This window comes from Saccopteryx bilineata, chromosome 2 (assembly GCF_036850765.1).
Source record: "Saccopteryx bilineata isolate mSacBil1 chromosome 2, mSacBil1_pri_phased_curated, whole genome shotgun sequence".
NCBI lineage: Eukaryota > Metazoa > Chordata > Mammalia > Chiroptera > Emballonuridae > Saccopteryx > Saccopteryx bilineata.
The window spans coordinates 306,882,851-306,900,428 of record NC_089491.1 but is presented as its reverse complement, the minus strand read 5'-3'; the positions used below and the strand labels follow the sequence as shown (position 1 = coordinate 306,900,428).

The 17,578-nt window shown below is 44.5% G+C and overlaps 1 protein-coding gene across 6 annotated transcripts in view; it reads left to right on the top strand.

Moving 5' to 3' along the window:
- The window catches only part of ATP2B4 (ATPase plasma membrane Ca2+ transporting 4), a 102,550-nt gene that overhangs the window by 53,442 nt on the left and 31,530 nt on the right, over positions 1 to 17,578 (top strand). For 4 of the 6 annotated variants that reach the window (XM_066261648.1, XM_066261643.1, XM_066261644.1 and 1 more), the window contains exons 3-8: positions 12,018 to 12,215; positions 12,845 to 13,102; positions 13,567 to 13,692; positions 14,084 to 14,206; positions 15,348 to 15,383; positions 16,928 to 17,089. In XM_066261648.1, coding sequence (XP_066117745.1) covers positions 12,018 to 12,215; positions 12,845 to 13,102; positions 13,567 to 13,692; positions 14,084 to 14,206; positions 15,348 to 15,383; positions 16,928 to 17,089 — 903 coding nt within the window. The remainder of the gene's footprint in view (positions 1 to 12,017; positions 12,216 to 12,844; positions 13,103 to 13,566; positions 13,693 to 14,083; positions 14,207 to 15,347; positions 15,384 to 16,927; positions 17,090 to 17,578) is intronic. The other 2 variants (XM_066261645.1, XM_066261647.1) reach the window with 1 other exon arrangement.

The following is a 17,578-nucleotide window of genomic DNA, read 5'->3' as shown; positions in this document are numbered from 1 at the left end:
ATGTAGTTCCATTTGTTTATTTCCTTTGTTTCCCTTGCCCAAGGAAATATATCAGAAAAAATATTACTAAGAGAAATGTCAGAGATTTTATTATTTTTGGGTTTTAATATTATATTTAAATCTGACCCATTTTGAATTTATTCTTATATTTGGTGTAAGAAGATGATCTGGTTCCTTTCTTTTTTTTTTTTTTTTTTTTTTTTTTTTTTTTTTTTTTTTTTTTTGCATGTATCTTCCCAGTTTTCTCAACACCATTCATTGAATACTGTCTTTACCCTATTGTATGTTCTTGCCTCCTTTTTCAAATATTAATTGACCGTACAGGTGTGTGTTTATTTCTGGACTTTCTATTCTGTACCATTGATCTATATGTCTGTTTTGATGATAATACCATGATGTCTTTAGTGCTACAGCCTTGTAGTATAGTATAGTTTGATATCAGGTAGTATGATACATCCAACTTTGTTCTTTTTTCTCAAGATTGATAATGGCTATTTGGAATCTTTTGTGGTTCCATATAAATATTTGGATTATTTGTTCTAGTTCTGTGAAAACACCATTGGTATTCTGATAGGAATTATGTTGAATCTATAGAATGCTTTGGTAGTTTGAACATTTTAATCATGTTAAGTCTTCCTAACCATAATCACAATATATGCATCCATTTATTTGTATCTTCTTCAGTGTTTTATAATTTTTCTAGTATTTATCTACTTGGTTAAATTTATTCATGAGGTTTACTTTTTGAGGCAATTATAAGTGGATTTTTTTTTAGGTTCCCTTTCTAATAGTTTATTATTGGTGTATAAAAATGAAATTGATACCTCAATATTTATTTTGTATCCTGCTACTTTACTGAATTCATTTATCAGTTCTAGTATTTTTTTAGGGGTGGAATCTTTAAGCTTCTATATATACAGTATTGTTTCATCTGAAAATAATGACAGTTTTACTTCTTCATTTTCAATATGGATGCCTTTTGTTTCTTCTCCTTGTCTTAATGCTGTGGCTAGGACTTTCAGTACTACATTGAATAAGAGTGGTGTAACTGACATCCGTTGTCTAACTATTTCTAATCTTAAGAGAAACACTTAGTTTTTCCCCATTGAGTATGATGTTGACTGTGGGTTTGTCATTTGTGGCCTTTATTATGTTGTGGTATGTTCCCTCTTTTCTCACTTTGCTGAGAGTTTTTATCATAAATGGGTGTGGATTTTTTCAAATGCTTTTTCTGCATCTGTTGATATGATATATGATTTTTATTTTTCATTTTGTTTATGTGGTGTATCATGTTGACTGATTTTCACATATTATACCAACCTTAAATCCCAGGAATAAATCCTATTTGATCATGGTGTATTATCTTTTTAATGTATTGCTGAATTTGGTTTGCTAATATTTTGTTGAGGTGTTTTTGCATATGTTCATCAAGGATATTGGCCTATACTTTTTTTGTTGTTGTTGTAGTGTCTTTATCTGGTTTTGAGATTAGGACAATGCTGGCCTCATAAAATGAGCTTGGTAGTCTTCCCTCCACTTGAATTTTTTTGGAATAGTTTAAGAAAAATAGGTATTAGTTCTTTTTTGAGTGTTTGATAAAATTTACCTGTGAAGCCATCTGGTCCAGAACTTTTGCTGGGAGTTTTTTTATTTCTTCTTTGATTTAGAGCAGCATCTGCTTCTTTTAATGTTTGGTAAAATTTACCTGTGAAGCCATCTGGTCCAGTACTTTTGTTTGTTGGGAGTTTTTTGATTACTGCTTTGATTTAGTTGTTTGTAATTGGTATGTCAGATTTTGTGTTTCTTCTTGATTCAGTTTTGAAAAATTGTATGTTTATAAGAATTTACTCATTTCTTTCTGACTGCCCAATTTGTTGGCATATACTTGTTCATAATATTTCGTTACTTCTCCTCTTTCCTAACTTGGTTTTATTATTGTAGATTTATACCATTCTAGAGGTAAATGGTACTTAATTTTAATTTATATATTCTATCTATCTATCTATCTATCTATCTCATCTATCTATCTTTCTATCTCTGTTTCAACAAGCCAAAGACTTAAATTATTCACCTAAGTTCTTACCAAAGGGTAGAACACAATGGAATATTTCATGTTTTCTGACTCACAGTCCGTTAATGCTCTGCTGCCTGATGCTAGAGCAGCAGCAGAGAATCTCAAAGCATGGATAATTGAAGTTTGTTTTATATTTGTTGACATAAGAATGTTCGAACCTGTAGAGAATTTTTATAAGAGTTTATTTGAGCCAAACTAATGACATGCCAGGAAGCCAGACCTGGATGCTTTAGAGAATTACAGTTTTGCAGTTTCTTTTATACTTTTGGAATTAAGGGGGAACATAGAAAGATTACATGAAGGTGGGAGAAAGCAAGGCTGGGAAGTCTCTGTGATTAGATTATAGGGTATATCAATTTTTCTTTCCTTATAGAACTTTTCCAAGTTGGTCCTCAGCTGTACTACAGTTTTTTAGGAGAAAGAAAAATGTTTTATGAGGAGGAGCCAACAATAGGGAGGAGGTCTATACCCACATCAGAAAGGTCATAGAAGGGGAACCTTAACTAAAGAATTAATCATTTTCTGTGGGCTCTGTTCATAAAAGCTAAAGACTATTCCTGTTGAATTTAATCTAGAAGAATGTTGGTGGGAGTTCTATTTCATGTTCCCTCCTCAGCAGAGTTGGGGTTGTGACAGTGGGATACAAAAGCTTCCAATTCTTTACAACCACATTCAACAATTCAACATTCAACAAATATTTAATATGTAGCAGGTACTGGGAACACAATTGTGAACACAACAGACACAGTTTCTCCTTTCATAGAGTTACAAGACAATATGCAGAAATTAAGGCAACTTCAGAAATGTTGTCATAGTGCTATGATGGGTGTTATGGGAGGACCCAAGAATGGGGACCTAAGCTAAAGAGATTGTGGGGGGGGGTGTAGAAGGTTGGGAATTGGAGACAGGACTCCTGTATCATCTGCTTGCTTAGAGAAGCTCTGGCATGGCTGTGTTCTGTGGTGATTATGGGGGAAGAACAAACTCTCCCCTGCCCTCAAGGTTCTTCTGGCTGCTCTAATAATCAAATAGACATGAGACAGATTAGCAAGAGAAAATTCAAATTTAATATATACATATGTATGAAACTCTGCATACATACCATGTATGGGAACCTCACATACATGAGAGAATTAGAGACCCACATGCAGGAGAGGGTTAGTGATAGTAAAGGGGATTCAGGTATATAAGATAGCCTGAGTTAAGGATGAGGTAAGGTGCCCTGGGGGTTTCAAAGGGTCACTACAGAACGATAAGGACAAATGTTTAGTAAATGAAAGTTTGTTTTGGCCCTGGCCGGTTGGCTTAGCAGTAGCGCATCAGTCCAGTGTGTAGAAGTCCTGGGTTCGATTCCTGGTAAGGTCACAGAGGAGAAGTGACTATCTGCTTTTCCACCCCTCCCCCTTCTCTCTCTCTCTCTCTCTCTCTCTCTCTCTTTCTCTCTCTTCCCCTTCCACAGCCATGTTTGGAATGATTCAAGCAGGTTGGCCCCGGGTACTGAGGACGGCTCCATGGCCTCACTTCAGGCACTGAAATAGCTTAGTTGCCAAGCAATGAAGCAGTGGCCCCAAATGGGCAGAACATTTTCCTGTAGGGGGTTTGCAGTGTGGATCCTGGTCAGGCACATGTGGGAGTCTGTCTTTCTGCCTCCCTGCCACTCACTTAATAAAAAAAACTAAACAAACACTTTGTTCTGCCATATGGGTAGGTCAAAAGGTTATCTCCAATAATTTCTTATTTATAAGAAAAGCCCCTAATTCAAGTTCTAGGCCAGGGGTCGGGAACCTTTTTGGCTGAGAGAGCCATGAACGCCACATATTTTAAAATGTAATTCCGTGAGAGCATTATCTAATAAAAATTTGCTATTGTCCTGGAGGACAGCTGTGATTGGCTCCAGCCATCTGCAACCATGAACATGAGCGGTAGGAAATGAATGGATTGTAATACATGAGAATGTTTTATATTTTTAACGTTATTATTATTTTTTTATTAAAGTTTTGTCTGCGAGTCATATGCAGCCATTAAAAGAGCCACATCTGGCTCGCGAGCCATAGGTTCCTGACCCCTGTAATCTAGGTAGCTAAAGGGAGAGGCAGAAGTTTCTCTTGGGCCCAAAGCTAAAATTGCCCTTAGCTCAAAACAATCTGTATACCACTGAGGCACACTGGGAAGGCTCATTCTGAACCCCACATAAATGCTACCACTTACTGAATGTTCCTGGCATGAGGTGTGAGCATTTTTGCCTTGCATAATTACTGAACATCTTTCGGGTTTAGGGAACTGAGATTCTTTGAAGAATAAATGGCAGGAGGGGAAAGAATCTGTTTCAAGACAGTCAGCCCAAATTACAATTCTGGTTTATTTAGGATTATTCTGTAGGATTTAGGTTAACATCTCCATCTTAAGATCTTAGGGTTTTTAAACTGTGTGTCCTTTTACCATGTTTTTTGAGGTCAGTTTTATATTCTACCAAAAACTATTCATTTTTCCATAAGTTGGGACACACTAGGGCTGGGCTTTTTCTCAGTGTGGCAGATTGAAATTTTTTCTTTCATTTTTTAACAAGTTTTTAAATTTATCTTAGGCAGAGAGGGAGAGAAAGAAACATCAATTTGTTGTTCCACTTACTTATGCATTCATTGGTTGGTTCTTGTGTGTGCCCTGATGGGATCAAACCCGCACCCTTGGCATAGCCGGACAATGCTCTGACCAACTGATCTATCTATCTCTTTCTTTCTTCCTTTCTTTCTTTCTGTCTTTCTTTCTTTCTTTCTTTCTTTCTTTCTTTCTTTCTTTCTTCTTTTTTTCTTTTTTTCTCTTTCTTTCTTTTTCAAATTATAAGAGAAAGTTTATTTAGAAAGTCACAGAGGTAGTAGAAATGAGTCAGCTGGGCTGGGTAGGCTCAGGATACAAGTGACAAAAGCAAAAGAAGGGGCCCTTGGAGCTTAGAAGAGAGAAAAGCAAAAGTAATGGGCCTGGGGGAAGAAGACAGACAGGAAAGGCACAACTTGCTCCTGAGAGGGAGCGCACCTGAAATTTCTAGTAGAATTGCCAATCTGGGGGAAAACTGAACACATAGCCCTCATAAATGTTCACTTACAACACTATTTTATTACTATTAGTACTTCTAACACTGATATCATTTACATAACAAGACATGCAAGAACTAAAAATGTATGAAGTAATAAAAAGTCCTAGTATTTTTCCATGCATCAACAGATGGATGCATGCCCCCTACTTAGAGACCACTGCCTTGGGGAATGTACGTGTTAAGAGGGAATATAGGGAACTAGACGAGTGAATATGGGATAAAACGGATATGAGAAGATGGGCCACTGGCTTCTTTGAGCTTTTCCTCCCTATCTCTGTTGTAGAATTTCCATTTTTAGGAGCTCGTCTATTTCAAGATAAAAGCATGGCAGAGCTACCTCTCTTTCCTCGTGCCCTCTGCCCACAGCCATCCCCTGGAACCCTTCCTTGCCCCAGTTCTACTAAAGATGCCAAATAAATTACCCTAAAAACAATTTATGTGGGCAGGGCTGCAGAGATTAACAACCTGCGGGGGTCACATTATGGGAAGCTGCATTAGCCCTGGTTTAAGATGTAAGAGAGACTCAAGATAAAAGCATATCTTGGAGGGAGGAGGAGGGGTAGAGGTGAGCAGACCAACTCAAAGAGATACAAAGCAGCTTTACTGTAATGTGAGTTCAGGCAAGTCTAGTAGCTTCATAAAAGAAATACTTAGTACTTAGTGGGAGATGGGAAAGGTTTCCACAAAACCTGGAGGAAGCAGCATCCACAGCCATATGGTAGATGATTGAGAAAAACAGGACAGTAAAGTACCTTCCCCTTTGTCCCTCCTCCCATACAGGGAATTCTACATTGCATCTGGGAGTTCTCTTCTGGTTTGAGTTACTGCCTAGGGCTGAATTAGGCCATGGTGCACGACTGCTTGTGGGCCTTCTCTTGCTAGCCCAACCCCAGGCTCTGTAAATTCTTTTCTATCCAGCCCTTCCTTGCCCCAGAGCTGGACTTCTGGGTTAGCTTGCATAATGCTGCCAGGCTGGGGACAGAGAAATCTTGATGGGGAGAGTAGTTAAATTTTTCTGAATCTGAGCACCCTCCCTGATCTCTCCCCTTCCACCAGGCCTGCAACCCTCTGTGCTGTATTCCCTTGGCAGCTCGGCCGGCCGAAACTGTTGCAAGCTTTGTTTTGATTTGAACCTTCTTGTTGCTGCCCTGCATGGAACCATCAGCTGGGGGTGGGGAGAAAAATCTCATTCTCTCCTTGACCCTTGACTGAGGCCAGTGTGCCTCTCTACCCTGGAATTGGGGCCTTCCCTCTTTCTCTTTAGCTCTGAAGTGTAAGCACTTGGGAGTGGGACCTGGATGGAGGCACGTGCCCACAGTGTGGGAGAAGGGGCCGGGTAGAGGGCTGAGCAGGGCCCTTGGGAGCGTGCTGTTCTCTGGGACAGAGTTGGAGTGTTCAAAACAAGACAGAGGAAGTACCAACTTCGGCAGGGTGTTTCAGAAGAGAATGAAGAAAAGGGCATTCTTCTCTAAGTCTGCCGTCCTTTTGCTATGACCTAGAGAAGATTGCTTTATCTCTGGGGTCTGGAAGTCCAGCAGACAGACAGCACATCCCCAAGCTATGGCATGTCACGTTGGAGAAGCTGCATGGCAGCAGGAGCTGGCTAAAGCCTTTAGGTTTCTATATGAATTTGAAGCTGCTCTTCCCTGTAGCCCCCCATAACCCCTGAATCTTGAGTTTTTAAGGCAGGACTTGAAAGGTAACCCAATGTCTGTTCTTCTCATATTCCAGAGAGGTATACCAAGACCAAGAAAAACCTTTCTTTTGTACTATCTGTGTGTGAGAAGATTCGGCTATCTCTTTGGCAAGGTGTCATACTCAGACAGCTGGGAAGTCCCTTGTGAGGCCCAACCTAACCCCACCCTCTCTGGGGCTGAGCTGGTTCAGATAAGGGTACCTCTGCAGACAGTTCTGGGCCTCAGAGGGAGGCTGGCCCTGGCCCTTCCCTGCTGGAGTCTGGCCACTGAGGGCGGGCCTGCAGCTCCTCCTCCCTAGCCCCAGGTCCCAGCCCAGGCTCACAGCAGACACAGATTTTCCACTGCTGCTTATTGCAACTCCCACCAGCCTGGGCAGGGGCAGTGTCACTCCCCAGCGTGGGGTGGGGGCGATGACTTCACAGCCCGACATTCTTGTCACCTCTCCCAGCTCATGTGTTCAGTCTGGTTCTCAGGGCCAGAAGCACTCTTATTTGAGTGGAGGTCTCTCATCTTCTTGAGGACAAGGTTTCCTCTCCTTTTCTTGATGCATTTGTAGGAGAAATCCTTTCTCTATGTTTCCAGCATTCTTTCCCCGCTAAGGCTTTCTTCCCTGTCCAGGAAACTGTGTATTTGAGAAGGAACTGCAGAGATCAGGGACTGAAACCCTTTCCTGGGCTGGACAAGTATGAATGTGCAATTACAGCTACTGAGATAAGGCCCTGGGAGCCTCTCGGGGCAGGAAGAATTGGAATGGAAAGCCCAAAATCAGGGATTGGCCAAGCTCCCAGTCCTACATGCCTTTCTGTTCCATGCCACATGTCTGAGAGAGGATTCCCAAGGCTACTATGCTAACAGCCCAACCTGCCCCTCCCTGCCACAGGGCATGCTGGGAACTGGGACAGCCACATGGCTTCTTAAGGTAGCTGTTGAGGAGCTTAGAGTGACTTAAGGTGGATCAGCTAGATGAAAGAAAATGGCAAAAAAGAAGTAAGTGTGACTTTGAGGGCATCCAGGTAAGAGCAAGGCCTGACCTTTTTCTGTTTTCCATATTTTGTCTTGTTTCATTTGCTTACATCCAATATAAGCCAGAATGAACCTTGAATTGAATATAAAATGTATAGGATGGACTCTGACAAACCTGGTGCCACCAGCCTTGAGGACAGAACTAATTCACTCCAGTTTAAAATAGGAACAGGGCTGATTTGCTCAGAGGTGCTCCCCAAGGGCCCTGCTCGGCCCTCTACCCGGCCACTTCTTCCACACTGTGGGCACGTGCTTCCATCCAGGTCCCACTCCCCAGTGCTTCCACTTCAGAGCTAAAGAGAAGAGGAAAACAGCCCATGGGACTGCCCTGCAAGGAAGAAAGTTGGTGACTGTTGGGCAGATAAAATATATTATGCTCACTTTGTTAAAGATGGCGCTGCCCACGTGGAAGCCCATCGCCCAGGTGATGGTATTGGTTGCCCTTCTTGCTTGGGATGGGCGTGATTATATTAATGTGTGTTGGGGGCGGGCTGTGAGCAGGCAGGATCCTTGTAGCATGGGGCTTGGCTTTGGGACTAAGCCTTTCTCACCCTTTTTGATATAGGGTGGTGCACTCTCATGAGGAATCCCATTATGCCTCAGATAAGTGACTTTGTATCAGAGACTTCCTTGTTTGTATATTGGATTAAAGGTTTTGGTTTCTACACTATAAAGTGGGGCAGACCAGGAGCTTGCTCTCTCTAGGTTCCTGAGATTAACATTAGAGAAGAGAGCAGAGAAAGGCCACATGGAGGAGGCCAGGAGAAGCAGCCAAGATGGCAGAGTGCTGAAGTAGAAGCCAGTTTGTGAGAAGTTTGTGTAGAGAGAAGGAGATGGGGAACAGAGGTGAATGGGGCTGGTGAGCTAGAAACTTTGATACTAGGAAACTCGGATAAGTCAGTAGCTTTGTGAGCACTGAATGGTTGCGTTTTGGATCCCAGTGTGTGTTTTTACTTGCCCGCGGGGTGCAAGCTAGGATTAAAGGTAATGACCCACCAGTTCTTGCTCCATTGTTTCATTACTGTCTGTCTGAATTTAATGCAAACCTGCATGGGCCAGGCAGCTATGATGGTGGCCACGGGAACTGGCTTTACAGAGACCCACCCGCCCTGTTTGCCTGGGACTGAGGGGGCATTCTCGGGGGTGTTCTCAGGAGGCAGGAGCTCCATTGCTAACACTCAGAAAGTTCCATGCAAACCCAGACGAGTGAGTCACGCTGGAATGAAGCCCCAGCTGAGTGCAGCCTCCTCTATACCGCAGCCCCTCTAGGTATAACTTGGCATCCCGTTGCTTCCTGTGAAGTAGCATGGCCTCTGTCAAATACTAGGCTTGAGTAGTCACATAACCTCTCCAGGTCTTAGTTTGCTTAAATGTAAAATGGGTTAGTATTAGCTACTGCATGGGGTTTGTAATGTTTGCATGGGAAGACATGAGTGTACCTAAGGAAGTGCCTGGCACAGAGTAATCACTTAAATGTTACCAAACTTATTCATTACTCATTCATTCAGCTCATTCGACAAATCTGTATGTGTACCATGTGCCAGGCACTGCTGTAGACCTAAGGATCAAGGACAAAATTCTACCCTTGTAAAGGGGGATAGACAAACAATAAGAGAATACATTCTATCATATATTAGGGGGGAGGACCTATAGAGGGAACAGTTGAGCAGGCTAAGGGGTTAGGGATGCTGGAGAAGAGAAGTCGTGATATTAAACACGATGGTCAGGGTAGGCTTCACTAAAAAGGTGACACTTGTACAAAGACCTGAAGAAGGTGAGAGAATGAACCCTGCATAGTGAAGAGGAATCAGCAAAGGGAGCAGGGGCCCCGAAATAGAAGCACATCTGGTGCATTCAGTGGCTGGTAGGAAGGCTAGCTTGGCTGGGATCTCAATGACCAAGGGGCAAATTGTAGGAATTAAGGAGTGGGGAGCCAGTGTCTTTTAAGGGGCCTTATTGGCCTTCCTAAGGTCTTCAGTGTGCAGTTTCACTCCAAGTAAAAACCACCAGGGGATTCTGAGTAAGTAAGTGTCATGAGTTGAGTTTGAAGAATATCATTCTGGCTACTCTGTGGAAGGGAGAACAGGAAAGCAAGAGGGGAAGTGAGACCAGTTACAAGACCAGTTGTAATAATCCAAGCAAGAGATGATGGTGGCTTAGAGCAGGGTGGTAACAGTGGAAATGGAGAAATGATTGCACCTGGGATACACTTTGAAGGTAAAGCTGACAGGATTTCCTGACTAAATGGATATAGTGGGTGAGAGAGAGAGAGAAAGAAAGACGTCAGGAATGATCACAAGGTATTAATATGAGAACAGAGAAGGGCAGGGCTACCTCAGACAGGATGCTTTTAGCTAAACTTTTGTTGTAGTGGTTGGTGTTGTGGGTGATGGTCGGGCCTTCAGAAAGCTATCGTGATGTTCTTTTTGATGACCTCTAATATCTGACATCGTGGTTTGCCTTCATGGTCATGTACTTACTTACTCTTAACGAAGGAACAACCACCTCTTCTCCCTTTATTGAGAAACATCCCAAGTCGACTTGGCAAATTATCAAACTCCTATTCCCTCAAGCAATCCTGGCCCTCCAGATCAGTAGTTTCCAACTTGGCACTGCCTTGCTACCTAGGGTCCCCAGAGAGAAAGGACCAGCATGGACCTGACCCCTGGCAGCTCTGCCCCTGCCTGCCTGGGGATCAAGAATTCCTTCCCAGGACCCCGCTCTCCTTTCCCGCTGGGAACCTGACTTCTCAGAGTGGTGGAGGCAGGAGCCTCTGGGAAGCAGCCCAACTCGCTTCTGGTGCTTTGGCCAAGCCCTGCTCCCCTGTGGAGCTGAGCCCTGCCACTCAGCTGGAGGCCAGGGTGGGGCAGTTGGGCACTAGGAGGCAGGAGGCTGCCGGTGTGCACATTGGGCACAAGTTCCCCCACCAGCTAGCTCCCTGTTTTCCTCTCCTAAACACTGGCAAGTGGAGTGTTCTCCAGTCCCGACTCCCCAAGTGTAGATGCCAGTTCACTCCTCACTGTATGTCCAGGCATGTCTCCAAACTACCTTCCCACACAGATAAGCATCGCATGTACCTCTCCTGATGGTTTTGTTTTTAGGCTAGAGAAGTGGAGGCTATCTCAGACCCTGTAGACAGCACTCCCTTGGGTACCCGTTTTCCCATTTTCAAATTCTTTTTTATTTGAATGTCTTCCTTAAATCTGACCCACATCTTTCTTCTTGCTATTTAAGATAACATTCGGGTTCTATTCAGTGGCGATGGAGAGTAGATATTTGCCCTCACGCTCCACCGCCACACCCTCCAGTGGAACACCCTGCATGTTGACTAATGTCTAAAGAGGTCCTCTGACAGCAGTGGCAGTAGTGTCCCCAATTTCTCCCGGCAGCATCCTGTCATCTGCTTTTCTTTGCACTCTTTGAAGCTCAGTTCTCCATTCTAAGCCTCCTCCTTGCTGACATTTTTTCACAACAGAGGTTGCCCCACCCTGCCTCTGGGGAAACCATCAAACAGTGCAGCCAATAACTTCAAGGGCCAAGAAGGGGCTAATTTGCTGTTGTGTGTAAACTGAAAAAAGTCAATTGGCAGTAATTGAAATTCTAGGATTTCCCCACTTCCCTTACAGTGTAAGCCCCTGGGGCCCAACAGAGGGGCCTAACTGTAAGGAAAGCACTGGAAATAATTCTGTTTTCTTTCTGGGAACATGAGTGAGTGGATGCAAGCTAACTCTGTTTTTAAATGGTCACCAGCATTTCCATGTTAATGTGAAGGAGAAGTAAAGGGGGAGTCCCAGGAAACATTTTGATGTTTGCGTTTTTAGCTGGAGCCTGGCACAGACTCTGAGGAGGAGATAAAGTTTTAGCTCTAGACTAGCTTACCCTGGAGACTGAGAGAAGTGAGTGGCCCCTGTGACCAACTTGTCTCAGTTTGCCCATTTTTGACTGAGAGTTTCACACCCCCTGAGTCCTGGGCAAATTGGGGTGGTTGATAGCCCTTACTGGATCTCATACCTGGGCAGATCAGGAAGCAAGGGGTCTTTATTTTAAAAGGGTCTTTTCACTTCCTTTCTCTATCACTCATCTCTTCCCCATTTTTTTTCACTCGTTCTTCCCACTCCCATCTCCTTTTCAGGTCTATCTGGGAACCCAGCAGATCTGGAAAAACGTAAACAAGTGTTCGGACAGAACTTAATTCCCCCCAAAAAGCCCAAGACCTTCTTAGAATTAGTTTGGGAAGCACTTCAAGATGTCACACTCATCATCCTGGAGATTGCAGCCATCATCTCCCTCGTTCTGTCCTTCTATCGGCCGCCTGGTGAAGAAAATGAACGTGAGTGTTTTCAACAGCCTAGCGGGACTCTGATCTGGTTCTTTCTGCAACCACCAAAAAGCACTTAGTGGTGATAATTGACAGAGAATAGCTTAAAAGTCTTCCCTCATTATTCAGGGTGGGTTCCGCAAAGGAAACCAACAAGTAGCTAATAAGCTATTCTTCCAGCCCGTTCCGATTCCAGGGTCTTTTTCCCCTTCTCTCGTCAAATCCTTATTTAGGATGTGACAAATCCTCTACCCTCACCCAGTCAACAAAACCCTGCTTCTCAGAGTGCCCTCACCAGTATTACTGGCATTTTGAGACGTAGCAGCAGGAGCCTGACCATGTTGGGAATTATAAATTCTTTACATGTGACTTGTCTGTAATTTGCATTGACGTGTTTTGTGCTATTTAGTCATCTGCCTTGTTTGAGTTAACATAAATAGTTATATGGTGATGAAGTTATGCCCAATCTTTTTATCCTCCAATATTCTCAGAGGGTAGCTCTTTTACCCAAGAGTTTTATCTTTTATTATTCTCTTTCCCTGACTTTTTTATTCTGGGGGATTGTATAAGCATTACCTCCATTTTTAATATCAACAAAAGCCCCTCGTTGATCCTTTCTTTCTCTCTTTTCCTTGGGCTAGAGTGTGGTATATCTGTAAGTAGCGCAGAAGATGAAGGGGAAGCAGAAGCTGGCTGGATTGAGGGGGCAGCCATTCTGTTCTCGGTGATCATCGTGGTGCTAGTGACGGCCTTCAATGATTGGAGCAAAGAGAAGCAGTTCCGAGGGCTGCAGAACCGCATTGAAATGGAACAGAAATTCTCCATCATTCGAAATGGTCACATCATCCAGCTTCCTGTGGCTGAAATCGTGGTGGGTGATATAGCCCAAATCAAATATGGTGAGAGCTCCGTGTTTCTCTTACCCGCGCTACCCTCCCTATTTGAGGACCAGGTCCTTGTTGGCTAGGAACTGCTGAGAACCCAAACAGATGTGACCCCAAATTGTGTTAGCTTCTAGGTCAGCATTTAAAGTGGTAGTGTAAGGAAATTCAAAGGAAGAAGTAACAAACTCTCCTAAAATATTGTCAGACTTAGGTGTCTTCAGGTTAAAGGTATATAATATTCAGGCCATATGAAGGTGTTTGGGGATCAAGTAGTTTGAAGTTATAACACCTAAAAAGTAGTCTTGTCCCAGATTGTCAGAACTAAAGTTGTCTTTCAAAGGCTCTCTGGCTACTCCCTGGGTCTTTGCCTCTAGGTTGGGGGTGGGGGGTGGTTCTGAGATGGGGTTGGGTGGTCCCCACCCTCTGCCAGGCTCTTACCTTCACTCGTCTTTCCTCGTTCCTTCCCCTCTGTCCATTAGGCGACCTGCTGCCTACAGATGGGGTCCTGATCCAGGGGAATGATCTCAAGATTGACGAGAGCTCTCTGACTGGGGAATCGGACCTTGTCAAGAAGTCCCCGGAAAGAGACCCCATGTTACTCTCAGGTATAGCTTTTGGCCACCTCAGTTTCCATTCTGCCTCCTCCCACACAGCCAGATGACAGGGACCTGATCCAGACCCCGCTCTCCTGGCCCTGCTCTGTCTCTTCCTGGGTTCAACTGAGGGAATGGCACAGTAGTGGGTTAAATACAAGGACATAGGGTAACCTGGAAGAAGTGCTCCATGAAGCAAGTGCTATCAGGGCCTTCGAAAGGCTTTGCTGTTAGACACATTTATCTCCTTACCCCCAGTTTACTTGTTCTATTTTAACTGGTCCCAGCTCTTGACCTTTTCCTTCTCTCTGAAGAGTATGTCATTATCCATAGGGGAGAGAGGAATTCTTTGATAAAGCATGGCTAGATGTAAAAAACACATCTTCTCTTTCTCAAAATGCAGGAACCCATGTCATGGAAGGTTCTGGCCGGATGGTAGTGACTGCTGTGGGTGTCAATTCCCAGACTGGGATCATCTTTGCCCTCTTGGGGGCCAGTGAGGGAGAAGAAGAGAAAAAGAAGAAAGGTAAGGGACATTGGAATGAGACTCTCTTCCCTCCTGTCCCCATGGACAAACTAGGAAGTAAGGGAACAGTTGTGAATAGAAGACTCTACTGAATGAAAAGTACACATATCTAAACCCCTCACTTAGATAAAGATGTCAACCTGCTCTGATGAAAACCAGGTCCTGGGTCTAGGCTTCCCAGTCTGGTTGCATTTGAGCCTACATCCCTGTTCCTATTGGTGGGTTGTAAAGAGATGAGTTATAAAGCCTGCAGCACATGAGCTGGCAAGGTATTGTGCCCTCAAATGACCTGTGTAGTTCTCTGATCCCATCCTTTTTCCCCTCAAACATTGTGTAGCATGGGAGTGGGGGTGGGGGTGAAATGAACCATAAAGGCCAAGGGGAAACTGGCCAGGAGATGAAACTGGATTCCTGCTGAACCCATGGGCTGTCAGTGAAGAAAGACCAGCTGGAAGAGTGAACAAACAGGTAATGTCTACTGTGAAGTTAGTTCTGTCTTTGCCATTCACTTGTTCCTGAAGGAAGGAAAAGCAGAAGGCAAACAGGAAAAAGATAATGAAACCTAGTCTCCAACTTTCCCTAAGCGTTCCTTCTTCCCTGGAAGGAGAGAAGGACTCTGCCGTTTGGATGGAGGACCGACTGGGGCTGTTTAGTGGAGGGCAGTTTATGAAACGGGAACATAGCACACGCCTCAGGAACTAGACTGTTTGTCTCTGCAGCTACCTGCAGATGAACGAGCTGGCCTCGTGCTGGTGAACTGACATGGAGACGACCCTGCAGCGCCTTTGCCATCGGCAGAAACAATTCAAACCTCTTGCTTCCTAAACCCACCCCATTTTTCCAAGGGATGTGGCTCAGGTCAGGAGCAGCCTCTCAGCAGCTGTGCCGCAGGAGAAAGCAGCTTGGGTGTGGTTGTGCACTTCCCTGCGTGATGGTCTGGTCCGTGGCCCACGGTTTCATGAGAACCTCTAGTGAGACGGGATAGAAGCAGAGATGTGAGCTTCCTTCATTCCCTTCCCTGCGGCTCAGCCCCTTTGCTGTCGCCCTTTTGGGCTCTAAGCAGGACCAACAAATTTGATATCTGATCTCTTAATAGTCACTTTGGGTCTCCACCCCACTTTTTTCTTTCTTGTTCAAACAGGTAAAAAACAAGGAGCCCCCGAAAATCGCAACAAAGGTAACCTGTCCACCCACTCATTTACCATCTCTACCTGACTACACTCAAACCAGACCTTTCCAGGCCATCTGCCTTCTCCCTTTTCCTCACCATAAATCTGTTATCTGCTTCTGTGACCCAGGTGCCTCATCCTGAGGAAGGTGCAGAGATTTGGGGTAGTCGGAAGGTCCCTGTCTCAATCTAAGATGGGACAACAGCACCCTCTGCTGTTGGCTCAGGGAACCTCATGTCAAGGTTTCTCTTGGAGAGTGTGCGGGATTGATCTCTTCTTCCCAGGGTGCTGAACTCTTGGTCTCATTGCCCTACGCCAGATTTAAATACCGATGGTCATCAGTGTCTGGGTTGGAAGACTTCAAGTTCCTTATGGTGGAGGGCGTTGGGGTGGGCAGTCCCTGCACCCTCCTCTTGCTAGCTTCCTCATCGGTGTTCTCTTTTGGTCTGGAATCCTTCTCTGCTAGTCTCGGGTGCTTGGAGAGAGCCTTTTCTCTGTGCCTCTCGCCCCACCTCTTTGTTCTTCCCAGTCTGTTTTCTTCCCCCTTATCTGATGTGTGTTTCCTTTTTGGTGGCTGTGCTGACATCCCGTCTCTGTCTTGTTTGTGAGTCTGACAGCAGAGACAGTATCTTAGGAAGGACATCCTAAGCAAAGAGGCCAAGCTCTGCAGGGGTGAAATTGGAGGGGATGGGAACCAGAGATAACTGCTCTCCTCAGCCAGCTCCTAGAAATTTGTTTCCTCTGTCACCTACATCATAGTAGTCTTTAAAAATAAAGTTGTCACATCGAAGAACCAGGGCTACACAGAAATAATTCTTTAATTTTAGATCTCTTTAACTCTTCTTTTAAAAGCAAAGTGGATTTATATGTCTGTCTTTATCTCTTCTTTCTCTTATTCCAGGGGTCCCTCATGCCAGCTTCTTTCCTCTCCCCCAGAAGACTAACCCCGGGTCCACTCTGTACCTCCCTACATTTGTCAGGGACTTACTTCCCCTATTGTTCAACTGATGTAAGAAGGAGCTGGAGACAGTCCTGTGTTGGGGGTGGGGGTCTGTGTTTCTTCCCTGGCAGTCTATACATAGAGGGAGATGAACCTCAGAACAGAGCAGACTAGGACCCTTTTACTCTGGAAACATCTGCCAGCATTCCCCTTTGGCCCCTTTCTGCAATAAAGGTTCACTGTTGTGAGCACTAAATTCCAGGAAGAATGGTTGTTGGTAATAGTGCTTAGTGGCATGACTAATCCTCTTGCTAGAATAAACCTGGCTTGGGGCTTTGAGATGGTGCCAGAAAGCTGTACCATCTGAGGACATCTATACCCCAGAAGCACCCCATTTATCTCCAATTGTTAGAATATCATCTCACAGGCCTAATAGAGGGTTGAAGGCAAGCACTCTTATTTGGCATGGGGTGAATGAAGGTGGCCAGGAGTGATGTCAGGAGTCCAGGTGTATCCAGGAAGAAGACAGAAGGATTTTTTGGTTTCCACCTGCCTGCTACTGAGTGCTACTACATGGCCTGCTCACCTGTCCTATTTGTATGTACACCCTAGCAAAGACTCAGGATGGAGTGGCCCTGGAAATCCAGCCACTCAACAGCCAGGAGGGGATCGACAATGAGGAAAAGGAGAAAAAGGTGGCCAAGATGCCCAAGAAGGAGAAGTCAGTGCTGCAGGGCAAACTGACGCGCTTGGCTGTCCAGATCGGGAAAGCTGGTGAGTAGAGTTGAGCCTTCCAGTTGTGGTTGATCAAGGATATTCCAGATTCTCGCTGCTTTGATTTCTTTCTCTCCACACCACCCAGGACTGGCAGGGAAAGCTAAATCTTCTAGTGGTTATAGTTCAGTCTAGGTAGCCATGTCCCCTGCCTCCCTTTGGCCACTCTCTAGGCTTTCAGAGAGAAATGTGTCCCCATATATAAGGGCCCTGAGGTCTCTTTGAACCAAACAAATGGGAAGTTAAGAACTTATATTACAATACGGGAGATTTACATTAGCAAGAAGACATTAATAACTGCTTATCCTGTCACATGTATGGGCTTATAGATTCCTTAAGGGTAGAGAAGGCTGCTGTTTATTGGACATATTTCCCTAGCAGAGTAGTAGCATAGGCCAGACACAGCCATAAATTCAAAATTAGGACTGGAGGAGAAAGGAGGACAGTGACCACAGAGACTGTTACTAGAGGAGAGGTCTCTAAAGACAC